This window comes from Marmota flaviventris, chromosome 5, assembly GCF_047511675.1.
Source record: "Marmota flaviventris isolate mMarFla1 chromosome 5, mMarFla1.hap1, whole genome shotgun sequence".
In the NCBI taxonomy this organism is placed as follows: domain Eukaryota; kingdom Metazoa; phylum Chordata; class Mammalia; order Rodentia; family Sciuridae; genus Marmota; species Marmota flaviventris.
The window spans coordinates 56,649,815-56,668,830 of record NC_092502.1 but is presented as its reverse complement, the minus strand read 5'-3'; the positions used below and the strand labels follow the sequence as shown (position 1 = coordinate 56,668,830).

Genomic DNA, 19,016 nt, shown 5'->3' with positions numbered 1-19,016 from the left:
TTCTTAGAGCCACAAACGATTCTCTCACTTATTCAGCTCTTTTAGGGCTGACTGGCAGAGGGAGTGAAGAGTCGGGGTGAGTTTGATATACTCTCTGCATCAGTATGCCTCAAAAACTCCTTCTTAGAGCCCTGGAGTTGTTATAGGAGACAGGTCATGGGGAGAAGACCAATAACCTTGGCTGTGGTCCCCAGCTGCTTTCCCTCTGCTTCACAGAGGGGACATCTGGGCTCGATTTCATTGGAAAGTAAAGGTCTGGGCTGCTGAAAATGATAGTGTTGAAATCTGCCAAGTCCTTTCTCCTTTAAGATTCTGGGCAGCCTCCTCTGGCTCCCTGGTTCTTGGAGACTGTATTCATTGCAGAGGGTAATGAAGCACGTGGTAGGAAAGTCCTGCACTGCCTGGGTCCTGCACAAAGAAGAAACGACACAGCTCTTCCCTCTGTTACATAGTGCCAGAAGGAGGCAGCTGGGTCTTTCACCCAGCTGCAAATAAGTAACACTTAGAAGACATAAAAACTGTGTTTACTCTGCGAGGACTCAAAATCTGCTGACATGAGGACATTTTTAACATCAATCTTACTCTTGTGAGACAACATGTCAGGACACTCCTGGAGTGTGACTCCACGGGACACCCATCACAGAGCAGCCGGTGCCACGGAGGCCACAAAGGAGGACATCACCAGTGATGGGTGAGTTGCATTACTTTTATAGTATAAAGCTGGAACTGTTTGCCTGCTCTCTAAACAGGAAGCCCAGGCAAGTGTTTTACTCCACAATTAACTTTGCCAAGGCACAAAATGTCACCAGACTTTCCCCATCACTGACCTTTCTTTTGCTGCCCCTGCCTAGTCATCAGGGCCGATCATATCTGATGCCTTCAGTTCTGCAGCTGAGAGTGTCCTGGCCAAAAGACACAGGAGGCAACATAAATGGCCTCCCAGGAGACTGAGATGGAATGATATGAACACTGAAAGAAATAAGGAATGCACTGAATTGGTACATACCATCTAGGTTAAATCTGTGTTGGCTCATGCCGGCAATCCCAGCTACTTGGGAGTCTCAGGCAAGAGAACTAAGAGTTGGAGGCCAAGCCAGTAAACATAGCAAGACCCCATCTCAAAACAAAACAAAACAACAACAAAAAAACCTCCTGCGTTCACAATGACACTGTAAAAAACAAACCTCATCAGTCACCTTTGCAGCATACTAAAAAATGAGATCCTTATTCTAGTAACTGCTTTAAAAAAAAAAATTGGGGGGCATATTGAAAGCGAATTCTTCTTTAGAAAAGTAGTACACCTAACTACCAAAATAATAATAGAATCTATATGAAAAAATGATTTTCCTAATGATCATTAAGGAATGCTGAAACCAGTAACTCATGGAGAAGTTGAAAATAGAAGGAACCGACCCTTGACACTTAAACCCACAGACTAACCTTAATATCATAAAAAAACGAGGAAAGTTTTTTTGTGATATTATGGGCCTCCAGATGTGACACTCTAGGAAGTGCTCAGAAACACCAATGGGATGCTGTTGCCAAAAAATTGAATCTGCATCTAATTAAGCTGCTAACTACTCATTTGCCAAAAAACTAAAAAATAAAGGGATAGCCAGATGCAGTGGTGCATGTCTTTAATCCCAGCAACTAGGGAGGCTGAGGTAGGAGGACCTGACTTCAAAGTCAGCCTCAGCAACTTAGTAAGACCCTGTCTCTAAGTAAAAATTAAAAGTGCTGTGGCTGTGGCCCAGTGGTTATGCACCCTGGGTTCATTCCCCAGTACCAAAAAGAAAGAAAAAGGAAAGAAATGTTATCATTAAATGATAACATTGCAGAATTTTTCAACAGTAGCATCACTAATATTTGGGGCTGGATAATTGATTTCAAAGACTCTAAAATGCATCAACCAATTTAACTTATAGAATTAAATCCTCAAACAAAAAAAAGTGTAAAATCACACCATGAAGCTATTAGGGAAATTTGAACATATTTGAGAATATTAGGGAATTACTCTTAGAATAAGATTACATTTTTTTAAGGTTCTCATCTCCTTACACATTCTGAGGGTTTTATTAAGTTCCGAAGGGGTGATAGGGAGATATTGGTCAAAGGGTACAGTCTTGATTGAGAGGAATAAGTTCTAGAAATCTACTGGACAGCCTGGAGAATAATTAATCACAAAGTATTGAATATTCAAAAGTTGCTAAGAGGATGGATTTGGGTTTTTTGTTTTTGTTTTTTTAATTAGAGCTTTGTAGTCATACATAGTGTTTGGTTCAACCCAACAAAATCATACGTACATTCTAAATCAGTTCATGATTCCCCCACTTTGCCCTCCTCTCCTCCCTCCCCTCTCTCATTCTCCTTCCTCTACTCTGCTAGATTTCCTTTGCTCATCTATTTATATTTGATTGGTTCTTTTTACTTATACATAAAGATGAAGTTCCTATATTTATATGTGCACATAACATGGTTTTTGAAAGAATTCATTCTGCACTGCCTCCGCTCTTCCATCTCTCCACTCTGCTTCTCCATCTCCTTCTTCTACATGGTTTTCCTTTTTTGATATCCCGTCCTTCCCTCCTTCTCTCCTTTATTTTACTCTAACTTCCACTTATGAGAAGTAAATATTTGACCTTTGAGTTTTTGAGTCTGGCGCATTTCACTTAGCATGATGTTCTCCATTTCCATCTATTTATCAGCAAATGTAATGAACTCATTCTTCTTTATGGCTGAGTAGAACTCCATTGTATATGTATACCACAGTTTCTTAATCTATTCATCTATTAATGGGCATCTGGTTGACTCCATAATTTAGTTATTGTGAATTGTGCTGCTATAAACATTGAGGTGATGGTGTCATTATAGTATTCTGATTTTGGTTCTTTTGGGAAAATACCGAGGAGTGGAATAGCTAGGTCATATTCATTTCTAGTTTTTTGAGGAAACTTCATACAGCTTTCTAGAGTGGTTGTACTAGTCTGCAGCCCCATCAACAATGTACAAGCATACTTTTTTCCCCACAACCCCACCAGCATTTATTATTGTTTGTATTCTTGGTCATTGCCATTCTAACTGGAGCAAGATGAAATCTTAGTGTAGTTTGATTTTAATTTTCCTGATTGCTAGAGATGAATAGTTTTTCACATATTTTTTGGCCATTTGTGTTTCTTCTTCTGAGAAGTTTGTTTAGTTCCTTTGCCCATTTTTTTATATTTTATTTTTTAGTTATATGTGGACGCAATGTCTTTATTTTACTTTATGTGGGTGGGACTGAGGATCAAACCCAGTGCCTCACACATGCTACGCAAGCACTCTACCTCTGAGCCACAACCCCAGTCCCCTTTGCCTATTTATTGATTGGGCAATGTGGTTTTTGTTTTTGTGTTTTTTTGGTGTTAAGTTTTTTGAGTTCTTTATATATTCTGAATATTAATTCCCTATCAGTAGAGTAGCTGGCAAAGATTTTCTCCCATTCTGTAGACTCTCTTCGCACTCTTGTTTCTTTTATTGTGCAGAAGCTTTTGTTTATTGATTCTTGGTTTAATTTCTTGAGGGTTTAGGGGTTTTGTTTGAGGAAGTGAGTGCCTGCACCGATATGATGGAGTGTTGACCCTGCTTTTCCCCTAACAGTTGCATAGTCTCTGCTCTAACTCCTAAGTCTTCAATCCATTTCAATTTGACTTTTTTTTTTAGTTGTAAATGGACACAATACCTTTATTTATTTATTTATTTATTTTGGTGGTGCTGAGGATTGAACCCAGTGCATCACACATGCTAGGCAAGCTACACTGAGCTTAGAGCACCAGCCCTTGATTTGACTTTTGTGCAGGGTGAGAGATAGAAATCCAGTTTCATTTTTCTACATATAGCTAACCAGTTTTCCCAGCACTATTTGTTAAAAAGGTTAACAAATATGTCAAAAATATCTAACATCTGTGTCAAGTATCAGATAGTTTTAAATATGTGGGTTTATCTGTGCCTCCTACTCTGTTCCATTGGTCTTCATGTCTATTTTGATGTCAATACCATGCTGTTTTTGTTATTACAGCTCTGTAGTATAATTTTGGATGAGGTATTGTGATGAAGACAATAGATCTTAAAGGTTCTCACACACACAGAAAATGAGTATGTGAATCAGGCACAATGACATATAATCTCAGCTACTAGGAAGGCTGAGGTAGGAGGACTGGAAGTTCAAGGCCTGCCTCACTGACTTAGCAAGACACTGTCTCAAATTTTAAAAATAAATAAGAGCCAGGAATGCATTCCAGTTTTAGAGCACACCTAAATTCAATCCTCCGAACTGTGCCTGCAGCACACGCGCGCACACATACACACACACACATACACACACACACACACACAATGTGCAATGGATATGTTAATTAGCTTGATGCAATAATTTTACAATGAATACATATATCAAAATATCACTTTGTTTTACTTTGTAAATATACAAAATTTTTGTCAACTAAACTTCAATGAAGCTAGAGAGTTGAAAGAAAAAGTATACTGTGTGGCAGACGTTGCATATGTGTATTATTATTTTTAGTATGTTTTGAAGAGTAAAACTCTATTATTGTAAACGCTAAAAAAAGAGCAATGAAAGGTTGGGGAATCACTTTAAAATAATCCAGTGGATGGTGGGGTAAAGGGAGTAGAGATGAAACAATATTGGCAATGTCTGGATAACTGTTCAAAGCTAGGTGGGTGATAGATACCTGGTACTTGTTATTCTCTCTACTTTTATATGGGATTAAACTTTTCTACTGTAATGTTACTTAAAAAAAAAAAAAGTTGGACACAGCTGGCAGACGTAAGCTCTCTCCAAAAAAAGAGATCTGCAGAGAGCAGGGAGCTGAGAAGAGGGGCTGCAGCTCAGGCAGGAGGACTGAGAGTTTCTGCATTAGCACAAGAAACTAAGGATGGGTTTGGATCACAGGCTGTAGATTCAAGGCTGGTCATTTTACGCTGAGATGCTATGTGCACCAATGTCGAATATTTTGATGTTGGTCATACTGGAGTGTAAGTATGTCAGGGCTGACTGTGCATTAATTGTCAAGAGGAGAAGGCAAGTGGAAATCAGAGGACTGAAGATTCCATGCCAAGGATAATGCTTTTAGTCAGGGACAGAAGGCCTGCTCACCTTGGGGCATCTGATTAGAAAACAAAATCTAGCTGGTCATGGTGGTACACACCCATGATCATAGCTGCTTAGGAAGCTGAGACAGGAGGATCCCAAGTTCAAGGCTAGGCTCAGCAACGAAGCCAGATCCTGCCTTAAAATTAAAAGATGAAATTGGCTGGGGATGTAGCTCCGTGATAGAGTGCCCTGGGTTCAATCCCCAGTACAGGGTGGGTTGGGGTGGGGGGTAGGTGGCAGCAGCAGCAGCGACAACAACAAAACCCATGTCCTGTTGAAATTGGAGGATGCTGAGGAGGTTGCCACAATCAGCTTGCTATGGTGAGACAAGCCACCCCACCCCTCCAGACAGGAACAATGTCCACAAGATCCCCTGAAGCCCCATCTCTGCCTACACAAGGCATGTCTATGCACTAGTACACACACAGCCTAGTTTGAATGTGTGTGAGCTGCCTTAGCTGGCCTCAGCATTCACCAGGTTAATACATGAAGTATGGAAGGTGCTTAGAATGCCAGGCCACTGTGCACATGGCAGGTCTGCCCTGAGCAAACTTTCCCAGCCCCAGAGTGTCAACCTCACCCTAGTGGCCAGCAGAGGGGTCACAGTGAGTGCATGTGCAAGCTCTGGGATACACCCCAATGTGGGACAAAGATTATGTGCCTTGTGGGTCACAGAGCATTAATAAGACAAAAAATGGGGCTCCTTTAATATAAGAAGCTATTCTGAAGTAAAGACCCCCACCCCAGGAAAATTAAAAATACCTGTGACACAGATACACAGCATTAACAGAATCCCAGGGCGGCTTTGCACTGGTTGTGGGTATCAGCCAGTCCCAACGTGAAGCCCTCCCTTCACTTTCTTCCTCCTCCCACCCTCCCAGTCCCAGCTCCACATGGCTCCATCAGCCAGGGCTGCTTAAAGATAGTGCCTGCGACAGGGTGGCTGGAGGAGGGGAAAGAACAAGGCAGTGGGTGAAGCAAGTCGCACGGTGGGGGAGGCAGGAGAGAGGTTGGATACCCCTCCGGGCTGGCGGTTGGAGCTGAGCAAAGCACACATCTGTCTCCACCACCTCTTGTTAGCTTTTCTAAACATCAGAGGGGTCACCGAGCCCAGACGGAACAATTTGCCATGTGATGCAAGTCCATGAACGAGCGTTTCCTGCCCCTCCTGTCTCTTCTTGGAACAGAGAGCCTCTGCAGACAGCCAACTTCTGTAATCCTGTCAGTTTCCTCATTATCGGTGAGCATTAACTTGTTTCCCTGTTATGACCATCCAAAGTCATCCCCATCAGGCTGCTCAAGAACACACATGGGAACACAAATTGCTGAAGAGCAAGGCACCCTCTGGTTCCCCATTAAGGAGCCGATGTCATTACTGTAGCTTGCAATTCAGGTGCCAAGGATGACGAAAGAAGCTGCTTTCCTTTATTTCATAATTCAGTGTTTCCCAACCCTCCATCATGCATTTTGGGAAAGAGTTGCCAAAGGCCCATAGTCATTTCTTCTTAGCAGCCTGAGTAAGGAAGAGAACAAAGATTGCTACAGGGTCACATGTGGCTTTGGCATGCCAGAGGCTTTGCCTATTGACACTTCAATCCTGTGTCTCAGGCGAAGGCTGAAATTGTTTGTTTAAATGAAAATCTGAAATAAAACTAAGCTATCATCGTGGACAGGTGAGATCCTGTCGTCTCAGTTCTACGGATCAGACGGAGAGCTGGTATTCAGCTCGTGTGTGGAGCACAGAGTTTTTTTCCAGCGGCAGAACATGCAGGTCCTGTGTGCTGGGAAGTGCCGAAAGGAGGAGGGTGGCCAACTGGCACGAGCCAAAAGATTTTCTTAGTGTTTGGGTCTCAATGTGAAACTCAGAAGTGAGTGCCAAACATATTCCAGAAATCCTCTCCATTTTCCATTTAAGCCCCGGGCAAACGGGGGGCACCTCCACAGTCAGTTTGCGTTAGTATTAAATAGGGGCAAAGGTGCCAATGTGACTGAGCTGTCACAACTGTTGACAGTGTTCACAAATGGCTGCTTGCCAGAAATTCAGAAGGATCTAGTAGAAATAGGACCTCCACTCAGTAAGCCACCTGATTAAAATGTGTAAAGTAAAGGGAAATGAAATCACAACATTGAAAAATGAGTTGGAATAATTAAATACAATGGAGACTGCTTTGTGGGTGAGCTGACATTTGTCTAAAATTGAAAAATCCTGGTGCACTTTTGAAAGCATTTAACTAGAAAAGTCATTGTCCCTCATATATACTCAATTTCCAAATGAAGAAAAAAAGAAACAGATCTTACTCATCAAAGTTATTGCTGCCTTAACATATTTCCATCTGGGTGCAGGGTGAGAGAGGGGGAAGGTTGAGACCTCTCAGGTAAGGGTCTCTCTTTGAAGTCAACACACCAAACCTATCTTTGGGGAGCTCTAGACCCCCAAACTCCCAAGTTACTAAGGCATATTCCCACCCCAAACCCATCAGTTAGGGCAGGAAGAGTCAAGTCCCGGAGAACAGTGAACCCCTGCAGTTGGCTGGGTGAGGTGTGACAGACCCCAGGCAGGCTCTACCCCCATGAAAGCCTTCTGGACTGACCTGGGCCCTAGAGTTCTGGAACCTGTGAGTTTCACTGCGAGGACCAACATGGGACATCGGGAAAACAGGCCCAAGGCTCCAGGACACTGGTCAGGCTAGTCCTGACTGTGAACACAAGAACTGTCATCTTTGAAACTTCAGCTCCTGCTAGACAAATCCTTCCCAATGGCCCAGTCCTATGAGATCAGTGCCCCAGCAACCTGATGTGTGTGGCACCTTCTCAAAACAGCACATCCCACAGTTGGGAGTTTTCCATATTTGTGTGAATATTTGATGAACATCTGTCTCTGCAATGAACTGTAAACTTCACCAGGGTCAGGGCAAGATTTCCTTTTATTCAACATTGTACTGCCAGTTCACAGCATGGTGCTTATTAATTGTTTGTTGAATTTGTATTTATTCATGAAATGAGTAAAATGTGGTACTTCTGGTATTCTCAATAACAGCCCTTGTCTTACAATTGACCAACTCAAGGAGAAACATTAACTATTACCCACACACTGTGCCCTTGCAGACTTATACAAACCAATAGTAATTAACAACTCTGCCTTTTATAAAAGGCTCACCTTCCTTCCCATCTTAATTCCCCTAACAAAAATTCTGAAGTTAATCAGTTTTAAATTCCAACTTGTAAACAACTTACTACATTGGTATGCTCTGTTTATATGTTCTAATTTATTTCTATTAACTCTATGGAATAGGACTTTTTTGGGGGGTGGGGTACAGGGGATTAAACTCAGGGGCACAACCACTGAGCCACATCCCCAGACCTTTTTTGTATTTAGAATCAGGGTCTCAGTGAGTTGTTTAGTGCTCATTTTTGCTGAGGCTAGCTTTGATCCTCCTGCCTCACCCTCCTGAGCCGCTGGGATTACAGGCATGTGCCACTGTGCCTGGCCAGAATAGGACTTTTAATCCTACTTTATAGATAAGGAAACTGAGATTCAGGAATGTTAGCTTTTTCTGGGTCACACCACTAAGTGACAGCAACCTAGTGTCACTGACTGCTCTTTTTGTCAGGGGTTCTCTATTCACTGAGCTAGTTCAAAGGCAAAAACAATGCTGAGACTTATTCTATTTGAAACTTGTCTATGGAGAAGCCCTCTGTCTGAGAAAGTACAAATTTGGGACATCACCCAGGACTATACTTGGTACATTTAAAAATTTTTAAAAAAGAATTTTATCTCCTTTCTAATCAGAGCTGAATCACCAGTTCCAATAATTCTTGTTATTCGTAACTTTTCCCTACTGCCCAGAGGATAACTGGGAACACTTGCACACTCTCTGGGTTACTTTCAACAATTCCCAGATAGACAATTAACACTTTACTTCACTGAGACCCAAACTACTTTCAACTACTTATTGGGCACCCCAGCCTCTTAAATCAGAACGCTTAATTACCTCCCTGATGTCAAGGACAGTGTATCCTGCCAATTTGAGAAACATCAGTTCTTCAGAGCTGTGGCTTTGTCTTTTTTGAAAGCTGTTTTCTGCAACAGCAAAAGAAAGACTGAGCAAGAGCTTGGGCTGTGGAAAAGAGAGTCCCTTTGCAGTTCCAAGTCTATCTGCAGGGGCTGTTGGGTTTAAATCAGCTAATAACATAAAAACATTTTCTATACTGCACCATGCAAACAGTATTTATTATATTTGCCATTAGTTAGAACATTAGAAACAATGGATTTCAAACAGGGAGTTGAGGATAATGTGACAGTTGGAATCGTTGGCACCCATTTTTGACAATGAGTTGCACCATTTGCTTTAGAAAACTAGCTAGGTTAATTATTTCCTGACCATTGCTTGGGGGAGCAAAAGAGGCAGAGCTGTCAAGACATGGCAATGTGTGACCAAGCAGAGTTCCTCAAGAACAGAACTGGCTCTCTCCTCAAGATATTCCTTAAGGCTTGCTAGGCTGTGCCTGGCAAAACAAAGCCCCCCTCAGTGAATGGTTGATAAATGAGTAAATGAGTGAATAAATAACAACCTCTGGGCCTGTTATCCCATCCCAAAACAAGGATAATATCACTTACCTAAGGGGGTCTGTGAGCTTTAGGTAAGGTGACATTTGAAGGGACAAGCCTGACACACTACCTGGCCTTGTGAGAATTCAGTAAACGTTGTGTCACTCTCCCTTTCCACCTCCTTCCTTTATTTTTTTTTTAATATTTCTTAGTTGCACTTGGACACAATATCTTTTATTTTGTTCATTTATTTTTTTATGTGGTGCTGAGAATTGAACCCAGGGCCTTGCACATGCTACGCGAGCGCTACCGCTGAGCCACAACCCCAGCACCCACCTCCTTCCTCTTGGCGGCTAATAGGTTATTTTCCTGCCTTCCTATGTGAGAACCAAGGAGTTTCTTGTGTAGGGAAGACCAATATGTGACTCTGTGCACCCTGCAGGTGTCAGGATAGTGGTCCATCTCCAGAACCCATTCCTGCCATTTCTCAGTTGAGTTCCCAATGTTCCCCCAGCTGCACAACACAATGGTGAGCCCTGCTGCAGGCTTCCTTCAGGATTTCTGGTATGGGGTCACCCTGAGTCACACAAAGCATTCGCCACCTCTGGCACCCCAACATTCTCCACAGTGCCGCAGTCTGGCTGGGCACAAAATAACCGAGCCGCCGCGAGGCACTTGTAGGTTCAACCAGGAACTCCTTTATTGCCCAAACTCCACCGGCACTCCACACGCACCCCCCCCCCCCCCCCCGGAACTCTCTCAGCTCTCTTCGGCTCCGTAAGAACTCCGCGAAAACTCAGTCAAAAGTAGCAGGCACCCAAGGCAGCAGGAGCCACCCTATTGCTGGACAGCAGGGGTCTATATACAACTGAATACACAGCCTGTTTCAGTCCAGCATCTTCCAGTCACAGCAATTATACACAGCTTAATTATCATCATCTTAATGGCTCCATGGCATCACCTCTCAAGCATTCCTTCTGGCAAAATGACAGGCGCCATTCCGACTCCGCTGTGGCTCTCAACACCACAGCAAGCCTCTCAAGAGGACGGTACTCATGATTTTTCCTGGTGACACATGACAACTTCTCTTAGGGTGGAGTCCAGGCCCACTATCTCTTTTATGACATAGAATGGTTTTTAACTCTGTTTTGTTTACAGAGTTACAAATTTCCCAACAATTTATCTCTTAGCAGGATGAATACTTAAAAAGAGGAAGCTGACTAGGAAGCTAAGAAAATAGTTCATAGGAAAATTTCAGGCCCAGCTGAAACAAAGGGAAGGTGGAGGCCAAGAGGAAGGCTGAGTCACGACCTTGGGAGAGAGCTCATGCCAGGGTCTAAGTCAAAAAGTAGAGCTTGTCCAAGAGCAGTGAGCCAGGAGGTGCCTTGACTCAAAAATGGAGAGTATAGAGAAAATAAGAAGGGAAAAACAAGTGGTCTGGCTCTCAGTTTGGGAAGCTGGCTGAGCAACAAGCCATCTGGGGACCACACTCACTTGCCAAGCTAGAAAGCCAGTTCTGTCAGAGGTGACATGCAGTCTGCAGAGGGAGACATCTGTGTCCCCCTCTATGTGTTCACAGCAGACACTGGCCAGCCCTTGTGACCAAACGTATGTCATGGGACTCAGGACCATAAGGGGACTGTGAAAATAGGCAAGTGAATGGAACAGTACTTATTCAGAGTGAGTCACAGAACACTGAGGAAAACCAAGCCCTTGCAAAGATACCTCTACTCTACTGCAATTGTCCCATAAGGCTGGCCCCACAGACAGACCCAAGGAGGGAGGTGGCAAGAGAGTTAGGGCCACCAGCTATGAGCAAGTGCTAGTGAAATAAAGCTTAAAAAGTGAGGACTGTTAAAAAAAAAAACAACAACTACTCCAATATTTAAGAAAATGACATAAAAATGCAGATGAATCTTTAGGATCTTGCCTGCAGCTCATTTCAAATAATACAGAGCCACAGTAGGTATAAAAACCACTGAAATGGAACAAGATCTGCATTTCTCTAAGAGCAAACTTGGCTGGCATTTAAACCTAGAATTCCAATTCAGACTGCTGGAGGAAGCACTCACATAATAAATCTGGGAGAATACATGTTTTATTGTTATAAACTAATTAAACTACTGGACAGGCTGTCTCCTTAGACTGAGAGGTGCATTTTGTCTCTAGAGAAATGTCACCAGAGGAAGGATTTACTGTGCTGTTAAAAGTGAACAAAAAAGGATTACTGTGGAAGTGATCAGTAGGAGGTAGGAAGTGAGATTTCACACTCTGGGCCCAGTACATGTCTCCCAGGCAAACTGGCTGCTGGTCCAGTCTATGACTGTTCTCTGCCCTCACTCTGACCCTCCAAAACAGCCAAGCAGCATCCACTCCCAGAAACATACCCCATTCATTAACTATTCTTTCCATATTTTAATGCTTATTAATGTGAAGCCTCTGTCCCTGACTCGAAATATGACTTGTGTGAATTCTGCGTTTATTTTGCCTAAATATTTTCCTCATTCTCATCAATTTGGCTCTGAATGTCACTTCAAGAAAGCAGGGGGAAAAAAAAAACACCCAATGAAATTCTAGATTCTACCTTGTTTTGGTAAGCAGTGAGAGTCCCAATTTCAAAATTCTGGATTTTGTCATGTAAATATCACCCTTGCTTCAAGGACTCAAAAGTTGGACTCCTAGGAAACATGCCCCTCTGGTGGTACCTCCTAAACTTCATAACCATACTGCTATTTATACCAGTGATCCAGAAGATACAGATTAAAAAACCTTCAATTTCTCTTTAAAATGTATTTTAGCCAGGAAAGGAAGGGGTATTCAAATAAACTTCTTTGTAATTTAAGATGTGATGAAAAGGGTGATGAGTAAGAAACTGAAATCAAAAAGAGATATACATGACAGACTACACTGACATGAACAATCCTTTCCTTCCACTGTAGGACTGAGAAAATAGTACTGTTTGCTTGAATAAAGAACCAACCAAGCTTAAAAACAATTAGAAATATCCAGGTGCCATAAAAAAAAGAACTCCAAATTTGAAATATAAGCCTTAGGAGCTAAGGGATGGGGCTGCAAAGCATGGCCTTGGGCTCCGGCAAAGAGAGAGAACCGAGAACAGGGTAAGACTGCACAAGTCAGAGAACCTGGTCAAGCTCCCTCACCCTCACGCGACCAGAACGATGCCAACCAGCCTGAAGCAAAGGCCAAGCACTGCTGGGGTTTGGGGCAACGTGTAGAAGTGACCTGTGAAAAGCAGAGAACATACATGCACAAGTACCCAAGTAGATTTACCCTAACATGAAGTGAGAAAACAACAACAAATATGGTCCACATCATAACAATTACCAGGACTCTGACACAAGAAACCCTCCAATTCCTCTACAGTCATATACCATGGGTCACATAAAACCCTGGGGACATGGATTGATCATGAAACACCCAGCCCTTGCTTTAGGTGTGTCCACAATCCTAAAAACCCCACAAGGAAGGGCACCACCAAAAGGGAGTGGTGGCCAGATGCAGAGAACAGTAAAATTAGCATCTCTAAAAACTCAAGAAAACAGAATTACTGAGATTGTAAAATAAATATAAGAGGCTCTGGGTTTGATTCACAGCACCACGTATAAATAAATAAAGGTCTATCGACAACTAAAAATAAATAGATAGATAGATACATAGATAAATGATGAATGAATAATAAGAAAAATAGGGAACTAAGGTAACTTCAGTGGCCTGGACAAAGGATGAGTTAGAACAGGTTCGTAAACAGAATCAGTGAAATCAATACAAAGGAGTTACTAAGAATATAGCACAAAGAAATCTAGAATTAACAAAAGAGGATGGGTTCAATATAAATCTAAAAAGATGGGAGGAACTGTTGAGAACAAGAGTGAAAAAATATTCAATAAGAATATCCAGGATTTTTTTAGTGAAGAATAGAGAGATGAGACCTGAATACAAGGCTTAAAAATAAGATCTATCTAAACAGTGCTGAAACTGGAATACAGAAGACAAATCAAGGGAACAGAATGAACTCATGCTTGTTATAAGAGTTAAATACCTAACTATGTTTTTATCTCCACTGTCTATCTAACCACCACTGATGTAGAGATATAAGTTTAGGATAGAGAGGCCTCATGTCCAGGCCACATGTCCTCCGGCTCTCCAGCTTTCCATGTTCTGTGGAAAAGGCTTTAGGTGCAGCTCAATTTATCAATTTCAGAAAACCTCAATTAGTTCAGAGTTTGTCAGTCCACATAGACTCAACAATCCACTGCCACACACCAGGAGCACCAAACTACTTATGTTAAAAGAGTTCTGGGTTTTTAACCTAAAGTTCACTGGAGTACAACCTATGCAACTGCAATAAACTGTCAATTCCTTTTCATGCCTAATTAATGTGTTTATTTTTAAAACCAAATTTCTCCAGCATTAAAACACCTAGAATATATTTTGATGACAAGAACCCCATCTTGTGGCAAAATGTTTCACAGTCAAGTTTGGCCATGTACCATTCTCATTCAGAAGATAAATCTGTGTTGAGAAGTTATCATTTTATCTGCTTCACCAGACAGAATTTCTAACCCAGCATTTATCTTGTGTCTGCGACAGCACCAAAGTATGCAGTAAATCTGTGGAGCACTGTAATTTGGGGCTTTGTGAGTTATTTTCAAGTGAAAGCTGGTAGTCTTTGCAGAGCTTACTGCAGGAATATTTTAAGAGGAAAGCAAACACTGGCTCTGGGTTGGCTTCTGAAATATCATCTGTGCATTCTAGAGAGGTTCCAGACATTCTGCTTCCCACAAGATGAACTCACTTGCTACAGCAATCAAGACAAAAAAAAAAAAAAAAAAAAAATCCAAACCCACAATGAATGACACCCTAATCATCACCACACAAAACCACCTCTCACAGCACACTTGTATTTCATTATCATTTGCAGTTAGTTAATCCTCTAAAACTAATTTCTTTCTTTCCTATTTTAAAGGACAGTAAAAACTTGATTCTAAGGCTTTTTTAAATTTTTATTTTAATAGGAATTTTCTTCTCCCACTATCGCTATTTGATTTTTGTAAAGAAAAATTGAAAAGCCTATTGTTGATAAAGTAAAAAAACGTAACAAAGCACTGACTATGTCTAGCTCAGAAACATTAGCTATCATTGTTATTACTGTTTTTATAATCGTCAACAGAGTACTATAAAGGGGGAAGACCTCAAAATAGCTCACTTGTGTGTATCTTTCTCAACTGTCAAAGCCTTAAAGAGAAGAAAAGTTCAGTTCAAATAAACTAAACTATTTTTTAACAAAAGCAAAGCTGGAACATTCTTCTCTTCTCAAAATCTGTTTTTAAAGGGTTAATAAGGACAGTAGATTAATATTAAAACAGCTTTTCTTTTATTTGTTAATGTCACATAAGAAATTTAAGCATGTTACACTATCTTAAAAAACACAACTAATTCATTATAACAGAGAAGCCCTGCCCCCCAGCCCACCGCCCCATCCCGATTCCCTTCAGAAATTAAGAATCTAAGAGAAGTGACCATAAAACAAAGTTTTGTGGAATCCTTCATCCAGAGTGCTTACATGATGATCATGTTAATATTGCCTTCTTACAAAATTTCTCTTTTCCGTTTTTTAAAAAAATTGTAACCTTGATTGCTTATTACAAAAAAATTCAGTACAAAAGTTCATATATTGAAAAATGCTTTCCCCCTCCCTCACAGCACCGTTATTTATAGCAGAAAATAATCAAGAGCAGATTGCTAATCCAGATGGAGCAATCTTCAAATTATGCCCAGACACACAGTGGTTTATTTAACCTCCCCTCCCCTTCTCATAAGAACTTTAAAAAAAAAAGAAAAAAGAAACACACACACACACAAACGGTTTTTGTTTTTTAAAAAAAAAAGTCCAAAAATTTTAGGGACCCTTACCAAACAGTACACAGTTAGTACAGTGTCAATAATTCACATCTTGCAACAAAATGTATGGATATGATTTCTTTTACAAAACTTTCAGTGTCAAAAAGGAAATTAAGGCCATCAGATTCGCAGCTTAAAAATTCACATAAAGGAAATATAAAAATATTCTGTGCTTCTGAGAAGGCTCTGCACTGTATATAGGTAAGGATTACCATACTTCTTTATCTTGAGGAAGACAGTTGACTTGAGAAGTTTACATAATTGCACAGCTTTTATTGGATGATCTTGGGGATCCCTGATAAGAAAAACAGAAGAAAAAAGTAGTACTAAGAAAACAAATTACAGTATTCTAAAATAAGAAAAAATCTTAAACTACAGGAATCTGTATTACCTAACTTCAAATGGACCCTTTATCACTTCTCACTTACCTTTATAACCTTCTCTTAAGAACAACTTTTCTAGAATACGCCAAAAGATTACAAAACAGCAATTCCCAACTCTGGTTTCACAGAAGTTCAAAAAACAAAACAAAAAACTGATTTTGAGTCTCAGAACAATTAAACAAGAATTTCTCACTTAACTGAGGAAAGGTATCTATATATAACTTTAAATTAATTCTAATATTCAACTAAAAGTTGAAAAATCACTATACAATAATCTCCCTTGAAAAATGAGCAAATGAGATCAGTGCATGATATGCTTCACAGGAACTTCAATATTTCAAAACATTTACACTGGATTTGTTCTCAAAAGTGAAGTCAAAAAGGCTTTCCTATCCATTTCTTTGTGACCTGCTAATTCCTAACAGCCTCACAATAAAACTTACTGACTCACCACTGACTAGACTAAAACTGGTTTCTTAAAAGGTCACCAAAACCTGGGCGCAGTTGGCGCAAACCTATAACCCCAGCAGCTCCAGGTGCTGATACAGGAGGATTGGGAATTCAAAGCCAGCCTCAGCAAAAGCAAGGTGCTAAGCAACTCAAGTGAGACCTTGCTCTAAATAAAAATACAAAATAGTGATTGAGTGCCCCTGAGTTCAATCTCTTGTACAAAAAAAAAAAAAAAAATCCACCAAAACCCTTCTAGTCAATTCAAAAATTCAAAAGGCTTTTGGATTCACCCTCCAATGTGCAGTCAAAAGAGCTGTTCTGCTGACATTATTTTCTATAATCATACAAACAAAAAAGGTTACACATCTTTGACTTTTTCTTTCACCTTAATGCATCACTATTTACATACTACCTGAGTGTCTGTGGTATCTCCTTCGTAGAGTCAGTACCTGATTGTTTGCCCAGTGATATTCTAAACTATAGGTCTCAATTTCTCCTTTGCTCTAAACTATGCAGAAGTTACATGCCCGAGCATTCCACACAATGTCAATTTTACACCAACCTTTCAACTTCATTTCAACTAACATTCTCTCATACACAAAGCCCAAAATACAACTGGATAGACAGAAACATTTGGTGAATATATTTTAAAACATTCCCTGTATGAATTAAAGATCACAATAAAGACTTTGCTGCTCCTCCCATAAGAGGAAACTATTTACCCCTGCCATGAATCTCAGCTGGTTTTATGGTTCACTTTGAGGGAATGATAGAAGGGAGCTGTACCAGCTCAGGGCCTACACCTGGTGGTCTCCACTTTCACCCTCTTAACCCTCTTAACCAGCTTCCATACTTCAAACAACTTAGGCCAAACTACTGCATTGTGAGAAGACATTCAGAAAGAGCCCCAGAGGATATTCTAACCCCACACAAGCTTCCATCTGTACACAACTAGATGATTAATACTCATCTTCCACCACCTAGAGAAGAATTACCAGCTGAGCCCAGTCAAACCACAGCAGAACGATGGTCTGTTAATAAGTAGCAGCAGACAGTTCAAAAACACCCTCAAAACACCATTATCTGTCTCTTCCTATAACAATTATCCCTCCATCCTTCAAAATACCAAACAAGTACCATTTTCCAGTGTTGTTCTCAACTACACTGGTGGCCTAGAGAGCCTTCTTCAGTATTTGATCTGCTACCTATGTAGACCACTGGGCTGGAACTTGGAAACACCTCACAATGTTATTTTACGTCTAGTCATTATGATTTTGTGTTTGTTTCCTTAATAAAGCCAAGTTATAAAGCATCTGTTCTTAAATACTGCTCCAAAATATAGAAGAAGACATCCAGGTTTAAAAAAAAAAAAAAAAAAAAAATCAATCTTTGTAATGCATTCTGCTGTCATACATAATGAATTAGAATTAAAAAAAAGAAAACAGGAAGTGAGAACATGATCCTTAAGATCCTTCAGTTATACAGACCAGTTCATGTGAATAAACCTCATTTTAAATCTAGGGAAAAAAGAATCATTCTATCTCATATAACCCACTTGAAGTGGTTCCCAACCTTAGGGACTAAACACATTAGAGAATGTTTGTTTATAGAGTAGGACTGGGCTAAAGAAACTAAGCAAACCTAGATTATAAATTTGGAGACACAGAGATGAAGTCTTACCAGGATAAGACTTAGTTTCAGGGTAGGAACTTAGACTCAAACAGCTTGAGAATATAAACTGAAATCTCATTATTAATAATTCCAATTTAATTAATTAAAACCAAATCTGGAGTTTCTTTATTTCAAGGGCTCTCAAAAACCCTAGCATCAGCCAAAATCTATCTTGCAATTAGATAATTAGAAACTTAATATAGCAGGAATTTTGTTTCACACTGAAGCTGAATATTACTCTTTTTTCAGTTTATATGCAGATGCTTGCTCTAATTTAGTGACCTCAACTTTTCAATCACAGAACCCAATAGTACCTAAGTTTCAGGTCAAGCACTCCAATCCATTTATACATATACATTTGTAAGTAATTTATATGCCCTATCATATATGTACAAAACAAGATGGAAATTTGAAAATGAGGGAAAAAAACAAAAGTGTGCTAATATATTCTCTACCAGTGACCTAAAGTACTTGAATTTTCATCAGTTCGGGAGGTATAACCCCCACTTGGTAGATCACTGCTCTGGTTTATCAATGGGGGCAACCCACAACAGACTTTCATGTAATTCTATTAATGAAAATTAAATGTAAAATTACAGTAATACCTGCTGGTGGAAAATTTCTTCCTCAACAACTACTCCAGTTGGTTCTTCCTCCTCCTCTTCCTCTTCAGGTATGGTTGTTTTAAAGACTGTACTTCTTTGTGCAACCTCCTAAAAACAAGACAGTTTAATCACAAAGATGCAGGGGAAGAGGAACCCTCCCCACCTTTTTTTTTTTTTTTGCTTAAAAACAGCATTCCCATATCAAGGTTTATTTAAAAAACAAACAAACAAACAAAAAAAAAAACACTCTATTAGGAGGTTAGCTACTGAACTAGAATTTTTACACA

General features: G+C 40.4%; 1 protein-coding gene across 1 annotated transcript in view; it reads right to left on the bottom strand.

Moving 5' to 3' along the window:
* Nucleotides 1-15,076: 15,076 nt before the first annotated feature.
* Nucleotides 15,077-19,016, bottom strand: part of Lmnb1 (lamin B1) — a 53,924-nt gene continuing 49,984 nt past the window's right edge. Inside the window, exons 10-11 of the mRNA XM_027949288.2 lie at nucleotides 18,730-18,837; nucleotides 15,077-15,915 (exon numbers count right to left, since the gene is read on the bottom strand). Of these exons, the coding sequence (XP_027805089.2) occupies nucleotides 15,874-15,915; nucleotides 18,730-18,837 (150 nt within the window). The 3' untranslated portion in view covers nucleotides 15,077-15,873. The remainder of the gene's footprint in view (nucleotides 15,916-18,729; nucleotides 18,838-19,016) is intronic.